The following is a 19012-nucleotide window of genomic DNA, read 5'->3' as shown; positions in this document are numbered from 1 at the left end:
CCTCAATGCAGTGCGCAATACCTCAACGTGGGCGGAGCCTCAACGCCCCTCCATCTCAACCTTTGAGGCACGTGACGTCCCGAATCCCGCGTTGTGTAGGCTACTTACAAAAGTAATATTATATCTGTGGGCGGGAGCCCCTCCTTCTCAACCTTATTAACATATTATATCTTATATTATATATATATAATAATAAATAAAATGAAATATAATAAATAAATATAATGATACCGGTAATATAATGATACCTTGAGGTCTTTCATGATGCGAGTGATGTCACCATGGCAACGGCATTTAAAAATGTAAAACTCAAATTAAACACATTGACAGCCTTCAAAGCATATTTTAATGTCTATTTGCATGTTAATTACATCAATTATTTCAGTTATGACTTCAAGAAAGGGCCTTCATTTGTTTTTTAACGTAAACCTTTTTAATTTCAATATAATCACTGTATTTCAGAGGCAATATTGTATATTTACTCGCTTTTTACTGATAAAAAACTGTTGATATAAATTAAATCTTATAGTACTGTATTTCCTACCAGCATTTTAAAAAATATGACAAATTGATAGAATTGACAGGATAATATCAATGGTAATATAATACTGTGAAGTATGAACAGAGCCATTCTGCATACTTTACTTCTACTTTTGATACTTCGAGTACATTTAGCTGATAATACTTATACTCTTTTACTTAAGAAATACTTTGAATTCAGGACTTTCAATTTTATTGAACACATAGACAGGAAGCAACAGACAAGACAGGACAAAATAAAACACAGATAGATCGTGACAACTAATACATTTTGAGGCATTAGTGAACCTAATACAGCTGATTGTAACAGTTCCTCCCCAGCAGCGGTCACCCATGACCCCGTCTCAATTACCAGCGGCCTTCAAATTATGGCCTGCTTCTTTTGTGGAACCTCACAACCTCTTCATCCTGAAATATATTTGACAAAGAGAGGTTTAATGTTTAACACTCACACTGGTTCAAGACTTTATCATTTGTGATTCAACAACTTCTACCTGCATTGCCTTTTCCTCCCGTCGCCTCTTGCAGTCTCCTCTCTTGTTCAGACCTTGGTGAATGAAAGACAAACATTAAAAACATTTGTAACTGCGGCCGCGCAAACGGCCTAAAGTTTAGCTGTTCTACTGATCAAATTTGCCCTCTAACTCAAATTGATCAAACAGCAAAAACTCCACAGATTCAATTTAAAGAAACACGATACAGTTGGCAGTCAACAAAAAGGCTTAAGACAAGGATTTTCTTCCAAGAGTATGACATCTATTATAAATATCAGACACATTTCAAAACAATACGTGTGGCAGTGAGGGCCTAACACTGCTGAATCCCAACTCCCAAGGCTGCCGCTCACGTCAGGGGTGCTGGATCCCTCAACAAAAGACACAAAGCACAACAGTACATCGATTCATTAAGATAGTAAAAACACTAATACTCTTGGGAGAAAATCCTTGTCTTAAGCCTTTTTGTTGACTGCCAACTGTATCGTGTTTCTTTAAATTTAATCTGTGGAGTTTTTGCTGTTTGATCAAGTTGAGTTAGAGGGCAACTTTGATCAGTAGAACAGCTAAACTTTAGGCCGTGTGCACGGCCGCGGTTACACATTCATTAAAAATGATATAGTCTGGTTACAGTGTAACAAATAGTTTAAAGAATGCAAATGTAAATTGTAAAATTAAAGAAACATACGGCATGGGAACGTTTTTGAGGAGAACTAGGCACCACCAGTGCCTAATTTGCTGCATGTTGGTCTTGGAATATAAAAAGCACACAACCAGATGGGTCAACAACATATGTCCTGAAAAGTCTTGTATCCACAAGTGATATCAATGAAAAACTGAAAAATTAAACCCTTATTTATACATACCTCATTGAAATCAAATTGGGCTCTTGCCACAATGTAAAATGCGTACTGTAAATAAAGAAATAGTATATTATGTTAGGTTGTTGTGATTCTATGGTGTTCATAGACAAATAATATTCCTCCGTGAATGTTGTTTTGGATATAAATAAATCACAGTATGTCTCAAACTATGAGCAATAATGGAGTGCATAGCATGCTGAAAGCATTATACATTTGTATACATTATTATAAACAGAAAAATAGGACTACTATATGTATACTGGATATCCAGTATCTTACCATCAAAACAAACACCCCACAGTTGTTCGAGAACCCTTGTCTTGGTAGGCCCTGTAGTGTGAAAAGTCAAAAGTGTCAAAGATGACAATTACATCATACTCTGCAGTAGAATAATTTTAACAAATCTAACCTGGACATCATCCAAACCAAGACTTGCCCAAGGCACAGGGCACAAGATCTGAGCAAGGTTTCTGTGAACACAATGCATGTGAAAGTTAAGAATAAGTACAATTTAATTCAACTCTATAAGTACTCGAAAATCATGCAGAAAATCTTTGAACACTGTTGGAACAGGAACAAACTTGAACTTCCAAAAAAAAAGTCATTAATAATAATAATAATAATATATTTAATTTGTTAGCGCTTTTACAGGTGTTCAAAGATGCTTTACAGATAATAGTGAAGAGAAAAGGAAAGAGAAGAAAGGAACAACAAATAAATATATAATTAAGGTTAACGTCAAACAATACAAAAACAATCACACATTAAAAGCCAGATTGAAGAGGTGAGTTTTTGTGAGTTTTTTGAAGGTGGTGAGGTCGGTGCAGTCTCTGATGGGTTGGGGGAGTGAGTTCCAGAGGGAGGGGGCAGCGACAGAGAAGGCTCTGTCCCCCCAGGTCCGGTGATTGGTGCGGGTGGGGATGGATAGGAGGTTGGCTTCTGATGAGCGGAGGCAGCGGGAAGGGGTGTGGTGGTGCAGCAGGTCTGTGAGGTAGGGGGGGGCCTGGTTGTTGAGGGCTTTGTAAGTAATGAGGAGGACTTTGAAGTGGATTACTTGACGGACGGGGAGCCAGTGGAGGTTCTGGAGGATGGGAGTGATGTGTTCTCGGGAGCGGGTGTGGGTGAGGAGGCGGGCAGCAGAGTTCTGGATATGTTGGAGTTTATTGAGGAGGTTGGATGGTATGCCATAGAAGATGCTATTGCAGTAGTCGAGTCGTGAAGTGATGAATGCATGAATCAGGGTTTCAGCAGCAGAGGAGGACAGTGATGGGCGGAGACGGGCAATGTTTTTGAGGTGGAAAAAGGCCGTCCTGGTGATGTGATTTATGTGGTGGTTGAATTTGAGCTGACTTTCGACAATGACTCCGAGGTTGCGGATGTGAGGGGGGGGGAGATAGAGTGTGGCTGTCAATGGTGAAGTTGAAATTCTGGATGTCTTGGATACGGGATGGGGGGCCGATGATGATGATGTCTGATTTGGCACTGTTCAGTTGGAGATAGTTTGTTTGCATCCATGCTTTTATTTCTGAGAGACAGTTGGTGAGAGTGGAGTGTGTTGTGGGGGTGATGGTTTTTGTTGAGATATAAAGTTGGATGTCATCGGCGTAGCAGTGAAATTGAAGGTTGTGGCGACAAATTATTTTGCCAAGGGGGAGCATGTAAAGGATGAAGAGGAGGGGGCCAAGCACCGAACCCTGGGGGACGCCTTGGGACAGAGGAGCAGTGGAGGAGGTGCAGTTGTTGATGTTGATAAACTGATGTCTGTGAGGTAGGATTTCAGCCAGGAGAGTGCAGTGTCGGTGATGTTGAGAGATGATTCGAGGAGGGACAGCAGGATGGCGTGGTTGATGGTGTCGAATGCTGCGGTGAGGATGAGGATGTTCAGGTTGCCGGAGTCAGAGGAGAGGAGGAGGTCGTTTGTGATTTTCAGAAGAGCTGTTTCTGTGCTGTGTTTTGATCAGAAACCGGATTGAAATGGCTCAAAGAGGTCATTGGAGCTGAGGTGGGATTTTAGTTGTGAGGCAATGACACATTCAAGTATTTTTGACAGAAAGGGGAGATTTGAGATGGGCCGGAAGTTGGACATGATGTCAGGTGTGAGTCCAGGTTTTTTTGAGAATGGGTGTGACAGCAGCCAGTTTGAGAGAGTGGGGAACTGATCCAGATCTGAGGGAGGAGTTAATGATGGTGGCGATGAGCTGGGAGATGGCAGGGAGGCTCTCTTTAACACATTTGGAGGGTATTGGGTCAAGTGTGCAGGTGGAGTTAATTCCAGTCATGAAGTGGGACAGTTGCATGGGGGTCACAGGGGAGAAGTGGGACAGGGGCTGTGAGGTGAAGGGGGGGGGGAGCCAGGAGGGGAGGTGGGGGGTGCTGATGAGGGTGTCAGATTGCTGTAAATGTTGCTGATTTTGGTTTGGAAAAAACAAAAGGAAGGAGTTGCACTGTTCGGTGGTGAAGGACGAGGTGGCGTTGTCACAGGGTTTGAGAAGTTTGCTGATGGTGGAGAAGAGACGCTTGGGGTTGCTGGAGCCAGACTGAATGAGTTGTGAGTAGTAATTAGACCGGGCTGCTTTGAGTGCATTACTGTACTGCTGGAGATAGTCTTTGTAGATTTCCAGATGGACTGTTAGTGTGGTTTTCTTGTGTTGACAAGTTGACGTTTCCTTGATTTCATTTGGCGGAGTTCGGGGGTATACCAGGGGGCGAAGTGTATGAAAGAGACATTTTTAGTTTTTGTCGTGGCCAGTTCATTGAGACAGAAGGAGAGGGTGCTGTTATAATAGTCCACAAGTTCAGATGGGTTTTCAGAAAGTGGGGGGGGGGGAGACAGACATCTTGCAGGTAATGGAGGCAGTGATTGCTGAAGGTGAGATGGATTTGAGGTTTCTGTAGGTTATTGTGCATTTTAGAGACCAGGAGCCGGATGACCGTGGAAGAAGGAGCGGTGTGAGTCCAGATAAAATGAGAGTGATAATCCACAGCATATCAGGAGAACGATTCCAGTGGTTTCCGGAAGAGAATCGTAGGAGGGGCTGACAGCCTGGTGCAGATTGGGAGCCGGGTGACCAGCCTACTAGCTTGTTCGCTAGCTTGATAGCCACCGGCTGTAGGCGGCAGGGAGAGACGATGTCAGCGGGGAAGCCGGCTGATCGCAGCGGGATGGGAAGACCCACACGAGCCGCGGAGTTAGGGTGGAGTTAGGATGGAGTTGGGGTTGAGACAGAATTGTTAGCTCAGCAGACTTCAGGGAGCAGAGGAGCATCTAGGTAGCAGCCTGCTAAAGAGTTTATCGCCGGCCACTAGAGGGCAGCGTCACTTCTGTCGCTGCCCGGTTATGCCGTGCTCTGACCCGGTAGTGCCGAGCGGCCATTTTAGTTCAAACATTGTTCATTCACTCCGCCTCGAGTTGAGACGTTCGTCCACTCATTCATATAAGACTGTTTCCACTATTATATTATACTATATATTATACTATATATATATTATACTATTATACTACTATACTCTGTGTCGTGGTATATATTTGTGTTGATGACATGCATGGAGGTAATACTTTGTCAGCTTATCTTGCTGCATTACTCTGTTTCAGGGTGTCGTCATCCTTGTCAATAAATTACCGAAACTGACATTGAGGAGTGTGTTTCTTCATGACGACACCATGGTCGTTGTTGGATTTCCTGTCCCCGGCTGCGAGTTTGAATCCGATGACTTGTCTGAAGCACTCGTCATTGCTCTATTGACGATTCATGGATTTAGCCACCAGCACACAATGCCTGTCATGGCCGCGCCAGCCCAGGCCCCAGCCCCTCACGGCCCGAGACTCGATCGGCCCAAAGTTGATGTGGGCGTGTCGATAGAGGAATGGAACGTGTTCATCCGCCGTTGGAACGTATTCCGCGCCGGCTCAGGCATAGGGGATGCCCAGGCCCCATTCCAGCTGTTTCAGTGCGCTGGGCCTGTACTTGGAGACAGCCTGTTGAAAGCCGTCCCCGACGCCGCTTCCGGAACCTTGCCACACCTAATCACCGTCATGCGGTCCCTAGCTGTCATCCCAGTCGCTACATGCGTCCTGCGCACCGAGCTACTTTAGTTACGCCAGGAACGCGACGAGACATTCCGCGCATTCGCTGCCAGAGTGCGGGGTAAAGCAGAGACATGCGCATATAATGCGGTATGCGAGTGTGGTAAGGACGTGGACTATACCGACCCAATTATCCGTGATGTTCTGCTCAATGGCATCTATGACTCAGACATACGCCGCGAGACGCTGGGGACACCTGACGTCCTGGTCAAGCCAGTTAACGACGTAATTGCACTTGTCGAGAACAAAGAGATGGCCCGTAACCCTCTCCCGTCGTCCTCCCTATCAGCCATGTCGTCATTCTGGCGCCTGAAGACGACTCAACAGACGAGCCCCGCCCGAGCCCTGCGGACGGGGCTAAACGTGCCTCGTGCCCGGAATGTAAGAGCGTCTTTAACGTCTTCACTGAGGGGCCTCGCGGGTGGAATCCTAAGCCTCACCAGGTGTGCATCGGCTGCTACAGGGCCCGCCGACGACAGAGGCGACAACAGCCGTCATCCGACAGTCAACAGGCCGCCATGGGGTCGGAGCTGGTCTCCCAGGTCTCGTTGGTGCAAGCTGGAGCCCGCCCTGGCCGACGTCGCGGGAGCCATCGCTGACGCCGCGCCCCTACGTCGCACGGCTGTGTCAACAGGCCTGCACCTATCAGACTGGAACACCACATCTTCTCCAAGGGCGAATGGAGGCGAGCCAGGCTGAGAGACCACCCCCGAGCATTAATCACCATCTCGATGGACATGCCAGTCGGGCTGAGGGATGGCACCAGCAACCGAGGCTCGGCCGACGGAGCTCGAATATCCGCCGTCGCGGACACTGGCGCGCAGTCGGACCTTTGGAGGAGTTCCTGGCCTGCGGTTTCGCGCGGGACGACCTGCAACCCGTCAGCCTCAGCCTTTCGGCCGCCAACCGCTCATCTATAGCCATCGAGGGAGCGTTCTTCGCTAGGCTCTCGACGACCTGCAGCGGGGGGGCGTTTTACATCCTGCCATTCCATGGTATACGTGAGCAGCTCAGTCCGGGCCATGTACCTCTCCTACGAGTCGCTGCTCAACCTCGGCCTCTTGCCCGTGAACTTCCCGTCGGACGACGTTGCAGGGGGGCCCAAGGACAGAAGTAGCCCTGACACGGCTGACACGCCAGTCCAGCCCCTGTCCGTCAATGAGACAAGGTCAACCAACGGCGGCTGCTTGGGGCCAGGTGACCCCCGGGACGCCCAGTGCTCATGTCCTCAGCGCACGGTCCCCCCGGCTCGCCCCGCAGCACTGCCGTTCCCTTGTACGCCAGAGAACAATAACCGGATGAAAGGTTGGCTACTCGAGAGATATGCCTCGTCGACATTCAATACCAGCCCCCATCGGGCACTACCATGCATGGAAGGGCCACCTATCGAGCTGCACGTGGACCCCGCAGCTACGCCTAAGGCATGCCACACAGCGGCTACAGTGCCTCTACACTGGCAGCGGAGGGTCCACGAAGACCTCCTGCGGGACGAAGCCCTTGGGGTCATTGAACGCGTGCCATACGGCGAGCCGGTGGCGTGGTGCCATTGTATGGTAGTCACTCGGAAGCACGACGGTTCCCCCCGCAGGACCGTGGACCTCTCCCCCCTCAACAAGTTCTGCCAACGTGAGACCTTCGCCACTGAGTCCCCGTTCCACCTTGCACGCCGCGTCCCGAAGGGCACCTGGAAGACCGTCACGGATGCCTGGAACGGCTACCACAGTGTCCCCCTGCGTGAGTCGGATCACCACCTCACTACCTTCATCACACCCTTCGGCCGTTGGCGCTACACCAGGGCACCACAGGGTTTCCTGTCGTCAGGGGATGGCTACAACCGTCGGTTTGACGCCGTCCTCTCGGACTATGAACGCAAGGAACGTTGTGTGGATGACACCATCCACTATGACACCGACCTGGAGCAACACTGGTGGAGGACCATCGACTTCCTGACGCGTGTCGGCCGGTCGGGTATCGTTTTGAATCCGGACAAGCTTCAGTTCGCGGAGAGGTGCGTCGACTTCGCTGGCTTCAGGGTGTCGGAATCTACCATCGAACCGCTCCCAAAATACTTGGACACCATCCGGACTTCCCCACCCCAGGCTCCACGACGGACATCAGGAGTTGGTTCGGCCTTGTCAACCAGGTGGCTAACTACGCCCAGTTGCGCGACACGATGGCTCCATTTAAGCCGTTCCTCGGCCCACGCGGTGTGTTCCTATGATCCCCCGTTCTGGAGGAGGCCTTCCAGACGTCCAAGCAAGCCATAATGGAGGCCATCCGCGAGGGCGTGGAGATCTACGACATGCAGAAGCGTACCTGCCTCCGCCCTGACTGCTCCATGCGTGGCATTGGCTACTTCCTGCTCCAGCAACATTGTCACTGTGCCTCGGGCATACCGGACTGCTGTTCAGGAGGGTGGAGGATCACCCTCGCGGGTTTGCGTTTCCTGTCCCCTGCGGAGCAGCGCTATGCGGCCGTCGAGGGAGAGGCCCTAGCTTTGGCCTGGGGTCTGGAACAGACGCGGTACTTCACGCAGGGGTCCGACAACCTCGTCGTGGTCACCGACCATAAGCCGTTGGTGAAGATCTTTGGCGACCGTACGCTGGATGAGATCACAAACTCGGGTCTGTTTAGACTCAAGCAGCGCAACCTCCCATGGCGCTTCGACATTGTGCATCTTCCTGGCAAGAGCAACTATGCCGCTGATGCCACTCTGAGGCATCCTTCCCCCTCGGGCTCAGCGAACGGCCTCTCATTGGGGCTGCCGAGCGGGCCTGACGCCGTGGACTCAGCACTCATGGCCTCCATCCACGACGACGCACAGGAGCTCTGAGCCGTTTCTTGGCCCCTCCTCGCACGGGAGACAGCGGCTGATGGATGCCTCAGCCACCTCCTCCAACTCATCGAGCAGGAGGGTGGGATTGACGTTAACGACCCTGCCCTGGCGAGTCTGTCATCGGTCTGTGAGTCCGTCTACGCACAGGACGGCGTCCTGCTCTATCGGGACCGTGTCGTGGTCCCCCCGTCCCTCCGTGGGAGAGTCCTTCGGCATCTCCATGCCGCTGACCAGGGGACCTCAGCTATGGGGCAGCATGCCCGAGCCATAGTTTACTGGCCCGGGATGTCCGGTGACATTCAGGCCACCAGGGATGGGTATGCAGACTGCAACCGCAATGCTCCGTCACAGGCGGCTACACCCCCCCGGCCGTCCTCACCCCCGTCCACGCCATTCGAGGCGGTTTTTGCTGACTTCTTCTACTATGGGGGCCGCCACTACCTAGTTGTTGGGGATCGGCTCTCGGGCTGGGTAGAGGTCCTGAGCTCTACGGCGGGTACTGCCCTGGCGGGCTCAGCTGGCCTGGTCCAACACCTCCGGTCGTTCTTCGCCACGTTCGGCGTACCGGAGGAGCTCTCGAGCGACGGTGGCCCGGAATTCAAGGCGAGCCACACTGAGGACTTCCTCCGCTTATGGCACGTCAGACACCGTGTGTCTTCCGTTAGCTTTCCGCAGTCGAATGGGAGGGCAGAAGTTGCAGTTAAGACTGCTAAGCGCCTCCTGATGTCCAACACCGGCCCGTCGGGCAGCCTTGATCAGGACCGCTTCCTGCGCGCTATGCTGCAGTTGCGTAACACGCCTGACCCCGACTGCGACCTCTCGCCAGCACAGATAATCTTCGGCCGCTCCCTTTGTGGCTCGCTCTAAAATAAAAGGCATTGAACAGAACCATATATGGTTCTGTTCAAAGCCTTTTATTTAATACAATGTATCCCATGTTAGTTCAAATAAAACAGAGCCATAGATTAAAAAAAAGATAGACAAGTGGCCTAAAACAGAACTACCACTGTCCGGATGTGATGTAACTGCGCGCCAAAAAACCTGAATGGTTTGGTGCGACTATCATCTCTCCAGCCAGTAACACGGAGGGGATCTAGAAAGAAAATCTCCCTAGCTTGTGTCCTCAGTATCTGTTAATATCACATGTTCCAATATCAACAGGTATACTTTGACATACAAACGTTATATTATAAAGTGATAGGATCTGTATTATACAACTAAATTAAGCGTTGAATTTAAAGATAGAAACACTATTTTCGGCATGGCAAACTTCATTGTGATGTACAGTAAACAAACAATAGCAAAGACTGAACTACATGTACTTACACAGAATGTCCAGTGTCCAGGTTCCCACACTGGAAGGATAAGCCATTGGAGATTTGCTGCATTTTCCTGGAAAAGCAAAAAAAACTGTTGTGTTGATGTGACTACAGTAATGAGTTGGTACAAGAATATGGAGCAGCAACATGGATAATTGTGATAAAAATACAGGCAGGTGTTGCATCGGATTCAGCGAAGATGGTGGAAACCAGGCAGCTATAACATGGCTGTTGGCAGCAAACACGCCATCTACTGTACTCTCTGTAACAGATGTAGTTTCATAATGTAATATCTTATTGTTTGGTATAATATAGTATGTTTTATACATATATTTACATATTTTAGAACAGCTTCAATACCTTCTCAATAACTGTAAGACAGCTGTTCAGGATCTGGCAGAATACAAACACACAGTCAGTAAAGCCAGGTTAGGCAATAGGGAGGAATAAAATAAACTGCATATACGTTTATTTTGTAAAAATAGAATTGAAATATAGGTTATACACAGTATAGTTATTAGTATTTCTCAAGTAGTGCAAAAATAATATAAAGTTTTCAGGACTTTGCTTATACAGCAATCCTACTATTTTGAAGCAACACAAATGTAGTTTTACTTACTGCATCACTAGGACATGCACGTCCTAGTATCGACAGCAAATAAGTGAGACTTAAAATCAACACATTTTAAACCGCAGGAAAAACAAATAGTTAATTTATTCAGGGGTACTTACCTCCATCCAGAGCCCTTTCTCTCTAGGGCTCTGCCTCCATCGTACTCTGACGCTATGATTAACAGAACAGAACTGCTACCCCGGAACCAGGATGTAATGCGTCATCTGTGAAGCTCCGCCCACGTTGAGCTCCCGCCCACATTCAGCTCATTGAGGGAATTGCGCACTGCATTGAGGGGTACTACGCTTTACAAGGTTTCGGTGAGTAACACGAGTGTAATATGTAACGTTAATGACATCACTTACGGGATTTGTAGTCTTTCTAGTTGACTAGTAGAAGGGCGGGACTTCGAGTGGTGCAGTGACACGTCCTAAAACCCGGAAGTAAGCTGCGCAATGGGTTCCCTCCATGGATGTATAAGGTTCCCACCGGTTCCCTCCATAATGGTTCCCTCGACAAAAAAGCAATGGGATTTCTCCATAGGATTTTGGAAAATAGTTCTAAATAAGGTCTGTGGAAAACGAAACTGTTAGATAAATGCACGTTTTGTTCAGCCAGATAATATCCACACGTCTACCCTACTTTTATAATCTTTGAATCATGAATCTATCGATTAGATTTATGAACTATTCTACTCGATAGATTTATGATTCGAAAATTCGAAAAGAGAAGGAAAAACATTTGTATTGTAGGGCACGATACTCTATATTCAAGGATGTAGTACAAATACCACAACATATTTGCATGATATGGGTGAGAGACCCATATCATGCAAATATGTTGTTTTTAAAAAAAAAAGGTTTTCAAAACCATTTCTAGTCTTCGGCATTTCCAGACAAGTGGCTACTGAAATCAATCTCGCTGCTGTCTGTGCAATTTACTCGGCGGACTTTTTTTTTGCTTACTTTAACATAATCTTTCATGGTGGGGCTAAGATTTCTTGGTATGGCTATAGCCTATCCCAGCCATACCCTGGATACTCTACTGTATGGGTCTGAAAAAGGAATTGGACTTCCTCTACCTTAAGGTAGGGTGACCAGACATCCCCGTTTTTCGGGGACAGTCCCCGTTTGTATTTGCCTCTCCCCGGTTGAAACTGTCCCCGGAAATGTCCCCGTTTTTTAATATACGTTAAAAACACATAGCAAGGTGAAATAAAACGTTTCATGTCAGGAAACACTGGGTAAACAGACTGTGGTCAAGCCAGCCCCCACTTCGGAAAACACAGTCAAAAGCACGTTGTATTGCGGTGCGCAAATATCCTATGGATTGCGGCAGCGCCATATAGATAGAAGAGTTACGACAGCAGAAGTCCAAAAACGGTTAACGTCATGTGGTTCATGCAGACGAGGATCGTTCCCCAGAAGTTCATGGCGGGCAATGTGAATGCATTGATAACAGGAGATAGAACTACGATTTTTGGTAATTATTAGTGAATAAAGGTTTTGATTTACAATATTTATACAACAAATCGATATGTGTATGTATTTGCATCAATATGTTTTAAAAAATAAAATAGAATTTGCTAATATTAATTGATAATATTAGGATTAGTGTGAACTAGTTTACATGTTAGGCTAACAGTGCCTTGGTTAAAGAGCCTGTTGCAGTTTATTTATAGCTTTGAATTCTTTCAAACCAATATTATCTTCTTAAACTTGTATGTTAGTCAGGAGCATCACTTTCTAATGTTTATTGATATATTTAGAGGGAGGGGATCTAAAGGAATGCTTCAAAATTCAGATTAGATTCATTTCTATCATTTTCTTAAATTCATGGTAGTTTCAGTAATCCCATGGTAATTGAGGACACAAGTTATCTAAATGACTAATGTCATCTTTATGGCTTTCAGAAAGGACAGGTGACTATCAAAGGACTAGCAGCAGCAGCAGCAGCAGCAGCATGATGATGATGATGATGATGATGTTAAATGTGTTGTTTTTCCATTGCAAATACATGGAATTCAATAAACATTGAATAGCATATCATGCAGTTTGTCTGTGCCTTTTCCTCCGTGTTGTCCTGGTTTGCTGTGCTGCCTCCTAGTCGCCACCATCGTTTGCTGTGCTGCCTGGGGATGCTCAAATCGCTCCGAGAAAGAAGTACGAATGTACGGCTTCCCCACTGACACAGAGCAGAGGAAAAAATGGCTGGCTCAAGTCAGCAATAGCAATTTCACGACCAACAGCAACAAATATGTGAGGTTATTATATACAAACACTGCATTTGCACTTTTTCACAAAACGAAAACTACACCATTGGGAAAGCTTAATGTTTTGTTTAATACAAAAAAACAGGGAAAGGCTTGAAAAACACTGAGAGTTGAGACTCAGGGTGCAGGGTGAGGGTCTCAATGCAGGTATTCAGGCTCCATTGAATCCCCCTCTGGTTCTTGTGGTGAAAGAGGGAGTAACAGACAGGAGAAAGGGTTATACACACCTATATAGCACACCTATTGGATGGGAAATTGCCTTGGGGAGATAAGGTGTGGTCTTTGTTCCCAACTGAAGTTATGGAACTTTATTATTTGTGAGTTTAACAAAGTATGACAAATGGCATCAGTAACAGATGTGAAATGAATTTCTATAAAGTTGTCTCACATTCTTGGTCATATTTTATATACAGTATGTAATGAGTATAACATGTCCAGTAAGTATAAAGTGTTTCCTAATACTGTGTATTCAACCACTATGGTATAGTGTATGCCGGTGCTATGCTATGGTATCCTAGCTTAATCTGTTATCTGTAAACGTTCCCTAAATCTACTAATTTAGGGATAATGCACTGACATCCTTTAATACACATGTTAATTTGAATCAGATGTACTGATAATATCCGCAATATAAATCTTTAAACTTCTTCTTACCTTTAAAAGTCCGTCACGAACGGGCTATTATGCTGCAACTCTACAGCTCTGCTAGCCTTGGCGCTAACTTCCGGGGAACGATTGAGAGGCTCCACGACCCGCCATAGAGCTCCTGCGGATGATGTCACATATGCTGGTCACGTGACGAGAAACGAAGGGGGCAGCCATTTTGGCAGTAATCGCGTCAGTAAATTCATTGGCAGGCACTGGCAGACTGTCGAGGATGGTGGATAACTGCTGTGCACCAGGTTGCACAAATAGGCGTGGGAAGAAGAAAGGTGTATCTTATTATCGCATTCCAAAAGACGCGGAGAGGAGGGAAAAGTGGATCGCAGCGATTAAAAGAGCCAGGAGCCGTCTGAACAAGACTGAAAGATGGGACCCCCCGGCCGTTTGCTTTCGCTTATGCAGTGATCACTTCATATCAGGTGGGTGAAGGAATACAGTACAATGCTACAAAAAGTTTCTGGTCAGTTTAATTTTTACCGAAGTAGAATCTAGCACCCAGTTATTATAGCTAACGGACTCTGTGATGTCCCTTTTTAACTCAACAAGTGTGGCTCTGGTGCAGCCTAGCCAGTTAGCTTGTAGCAAGCTAGTGGTAAACAAACCCGTGTTGAAAATATTCCTCGGGACTCGGGGAGAGCAGCTCTCCCCGAGTCCCGCTGTGCAGTTGCAGTGGGCTCCCAGCACAACCCCGTCGTTCCTGACCACCACCCATGGCTTTAGTTGACTTTCATTAAGCCTTTGGGAGTGATTAACCTATATATGAAATTCAAAAATAGATAAATAAAGGTTAAAAACGCCAGCCACTTTGGTTGAGTACGTTCAAAAATACAAACTAGTTTCAGACGCACTGCAGTAGCTATCCAAGCTAATAAACAAACATGCTAACGTGACACTGCCGTAGCTAGACAAGCTAATAAACAAACAATGCTAACGTGACACTGCCTATCAAACTGGAATAATTTAATACTTACCCTTGCAGTGATGATGCCGAAGTTTTTGGATGTAAGACTCCACAGTTGAATGTTGTTTACGAAGCCGGACTGACACCATTTGTAAGCCTCCAAGCTTTTGTAAGCTCTGAGGGAGTCTCCTGAGTACACTGATGGAAAGCTTACAAGATAGCTGTGGATGTCCGCGTAGCGCAAGTCGGGTACATCGTCTTCAGAGCAGGAGGTTATGCTCTTGAAAAGCACACCGGGTGCATTATATGGGTCGCTTATATTTAATCTTTCTAATTTTGTACTATAAAGCCGAATTTCACTTGAATTAAAATGAGATGTATACTCGCACGGTAGGAAAACGCTGGCGCCGGTCGTCATGTTTACTGCCAAAATGGTGGCTGATAACCAAAAGTCACGTGACCGCAGGAGCTCTATTGCTGTAAAAAAGTGGTCCATTGGAGTGAACGGAGTTGACGTAACTCTCAGTCTATATGGCGCTGGATTGCGGTAGAGGCCTGTAAAAACTGCCTTCAAAATAAAAGCGTTTACTCGGTCAATAAGAAATATACCTAAAAAACACACCAAACATATTCATATATACTGGAGCTTAAATTAATAAATATATACTATATAATTTGATCAATAATAATTTAAAACAAACTACGTATAACTACCACATTATAACTGAGTGAATGTAAAATGTAAGTATACAGTTATGAAGACGTATCTGACATTTCTACTGGGTGACTAATTTCAATTGATGTTGACACCATCTCACAACACTCCTAAAATAACATTACTTTCTGAAGCACAATTTAAAATGTATGCTGTTTAAAATCTCAAATTAGATCTATTGTCCATCTATATTTTGATTATTATTTAATGGAAACCGTCCATAATCAAAGAGTCATTCGAAGTCCCGGTGTTACAGTATAAGTTGAGTCATGACAACTGGCGACATTCTATTATTTTCGTCATAGGAATCCGGGGCGTGTACATTGAGGACCCATTGTTGACTTACCAGGAAAGAAACATCGTTTGTCGTTTACGTTCATCTTTTGCTATATCTGCCTTCCTAAGATCCACTCGTATGTGAGGTTGTGGGGCAGAGGCCGATATCGTGACGCTTACAGGGAGGTATCGAACATTTCAAAGTAGGTGACTGTGTGGATGCCTGTTCAAAACATTGCAAACTTCAATAAATCATTTAAATTATATATTTGTGTCCGACTTTCATTTGTTCATCGTTCTTAATGTGATGTATAGTAGCTTTGATAGCTGTCCATACCTTCAGACAGCCTAAAAGTAAAACACAAGTTGTTTATTCACAGCCTGAACGCTCATCGAGATGACTGGATCAGTCATGACAACTTGTGATCAGCTCCGATTAAATTGTGATATCAATTCTGTAGCTAACCTCCAGGGATCACGTTTATTTTATGAAATACCTGTATCCCTCTCATCACAACAAGACTCTACACTGTGCAGGAAAAACAATTACATACATGAAAATAACCTTGATGCATGGGAATTAAACACACAAACTATCTTCCGTGGCTATATTGATATGTCACAGTAACGGTAAACCACAGAAAAATAAGTCCAGCGGGGCACAAGTTGAATACATATAATACGGTAGTTCTATTATGCCTTTAAGCCTATACGTTTAACCCATAAGAACCCGGACCCATTTCTACTTTTGGGGAAATTAAGGGGAACGTCATTTAGACTAAATAGACACATTTCTGACAAGTAACCCCCCCTAGTGTCAAATATCTGGGCTTTAATGGTAAAGTAACTCTTATTTATAACTTAATTAACAAGGATGATGTTTTGGTTTGCATTTGTTTGAACATACTATGAATTGAAGAATAAAGCATATGTTAACTAAATATAATTGAATCAGCTAAATTAACTGACCAGACCATACTCATATTTCTAATTGTGCATATATGTCACTCCGGGTTTACTGTGAATGTTTAGGGTTAAAGTCCCGATGTGACACCATGTGTCACAGCAATATTTATGGCATTTGTTTCATATCAATTTCATCAAGAAATGTTTCCACAACAGGTTAAATGTAATCAGAATCAGAATACCTTTATTCGTCCCACAGAGGAGAAATTTACATTTGTTACAGCAGAAAAGAGCCGAAGACAGCTTAATGTTTAACAAATGACATGTCATGTAAGCATTTTTATTCTTAAATGGCTTGAATATTAACTTTAGCAACAAAAAACCTTTCCAAATCTAGCTAGTTCTGTCACATGTTTTAGCCTGACACATGGACATCTTGGACATGTTGTTATGGGAAGACAAAAGCAAATGACAAGGACCATGACCCCAGACTGTTCAGTGTGTGTCACTTAGGGACTTCATGAGATAGAAAAATCTCATGAGGAATCTGTATAAGGAACTTTCCAGAACCTTTAAATTTCATGTGACACCCGTATCTAAGCAATTCTGTCTGCCTTCCGTGTTCCTTTTGTTATTTACTTCCTCTCTGCCTTCTTCTGATGATTTATCTGTTAGTTTGTGTGTTTAATTCCCATGCATCAAGATTATTTTCATGTATGTAATTGTTTTTCCTGCACAGTGTAGAGTCGTGTTGTGATGAGAGGGATACAGGTATTTCATAAAATAAACGTGATCCCTGGAGGTTAGCTACAGAATTGATATCACAATTTAATCGGAGCTGATCACAAGTTGTCATGACTGATCCAGTCATCTCGATGAGCGTTCAGGCTGTGAATAAACAACTTGTGTTTTACTTTTAGGCTGTCTGAAGGTATGGACAGCTATCAAAGCTACTATACATCACATTAAGAACGATGAACAAATGAAAGTCGGACACAAATATATAATTTAAATGATTTATTGAAGTTTGCAATGTTTTGAACAGGCATCCACACAGTCACCTACTTTGAAATGTTCGATACCTCCCTGTAAGCGTCACGATATCGGCCTCTGCCCCACAACCTCAAATACGAGTACTGAATGTGCATCAAAGTGATCCTATGGAGGCAGATATAGCAAAAGATGAACGTAAACGACAAACGATGTTTCTTTCCTGGTAAGTCAACAATGGGTCCTCAATGTACACGCCCCGGATTCCTATGACGAAAATAATAGAATGTCGCCAGTTGTCATGACTCAACTTATACTGTAACACCGGGTCGCCGAGGATGCTGGCGTTGTTTGTTCGCCGCTCCTCCGCCCCAAATATTGTTCTTTAGTCCAGATTAGAACCTCTCCTGTCTGGCTCTCTACCTTTGAAACGTCAGTCATCAGCAAAAATATCAGATGTGTTGTCATCTCCAACCTGCTGGCTCTTTCCTGCTCATCGGTCCCTAGCCCGCTAGCTAGCTAGCATTATCGGACCTAGCAGGCTGCTACCTAGATGCTCCTCGGCTCCCTGAAGTCTGCCGAGCTAACAATTCTGTCTCCACCCCAACTCCAGCCTAACTCCACCCTAACTCCGCGGCTCGTGTGGGTCTTCCCATCCCGCTGGGATCAGCAGGCTTCCCCGCTGACATCGTCTCTCCCTGCCGCCTACAGCCGGTGGCTAACAAGCTAGCTAACAAGCTAGTAGGCTGGTTACCCGGCTCCCAATCTGCACCAGGCTGTCAGCCCCTCCTACGATTCTCGTCCGGAAACCACTGGAATCATTCTCCTGATATGCTGTGGATTATCACTCTCATTTTATCTGGACTCACACCGCTCCTTCTTCTACGGTCATCCGGCTCCTGGTCTCTGCTGTCCGGGTCCCCAGCATTAGCTAGCTCCGTGCTAGCGCCACTTCACGGGATCATGCCGCCGCTCTACTCCCTGTCAGATCTCCACTCCTTTAATAACGGCCTGCCTCCGGACTGCATGGACATCCTCGCAGATAACGAAATACTCCGCAAACGCCGTCCTCCACACAGAGGCTCTGGCCGTAAGTTTTTATTTCATTCCACGTCTCCACACTCCATCCCGTCCATTCGGTCCTGTCTAGGGTTGCCCCCTTTCAGAAATAGAAATAAGGAACACCCCTCACGCCGCGCGGGTGTCCGAAACTCCTGAAATGCATAGAAATATATCTATTTTTTTATATGAACCAAAATGCTTTGATTTAAATAATTGACATGATTTCACATACCATAATAGCCTCTGGGCCCTGGGGTCACTTGGTGGTCAGTAAGGAAGGGGTAGTCAAGAAAGCATTTACTGTAGTCATACTTAGTTTAAAGTGCTTTATTAGCAATGAACTTGTAAACTTGTATGTTTAAATGCATACTGTGCATAGGCTGAACTAGCCTGAACCTGAGAACAGCACCTAAATTAAATAAGCTACAATAGAATGTGCTTTAAGTGTAACATTTGAACCTGAGCATAGCCATAGTAA

The 19012-nt window shown here is 45.7% G+C and overlaps 1 protein-coding gene across 2 annotated transcripts; it reads right to left on the bottom strand.

The window, feature by feature from the left end:
• Positions 1 to 716: 716 nt before the first annotated feature.
• LOC307032969 (uncharacterized protein) lies at positions 717 to 13789 on the bottom strand. 2 transcript variants are annotated; one of them, XM_079671240.1, is made up of 8 exons: positions 13676 to 13789; positions 10144 to 13200; positions 2307 to 2367; positions 2177 to 2227; positions 1901 to 1945; positions 1723 to 1784; positions 1035 to 1087; positions 717 to 948 (listed from the first exon to the last, which is right to left on the bottom strand). In XM_079671240.1, exons 2-8 carry the CDS (start codon positions 10203 to 10205, stop codon positions 944 to 946), a joined length of 339 nt encoding a protein of 112 aa, XP_079527366.1. In that variant the 5' UTR covers positions 10206 to 13200; positions 13676 to 13789; the 3' UTR covers positions 717 to 943. The 2 variants fall into 2 exon arrangements, 1 of the variants encoding a protein (XP_079527366.1); XR_013806392.1 differs by having other exon boundaries at positions 1035 to 1784.
• Between the last annotated feature and the right edge of the window lie 5223 nt (positions 13790 to 19012).

The sequence above is a fragment of the Notothenia rossii genome (assembly GCF_949606895.1).
Source record: "Notothenia rossii genome assembly, chromosome: 1".
Classification (NCBI taxonomy): Eukaryota; Metazoa; Chordata; class Actinopteri; order Perciformes; family Nototheniidae; genus Notothenia; species Notothenia rossii.
This window is presented reverse-complemented; position numbering and strand designations above follow the sequence as displayed.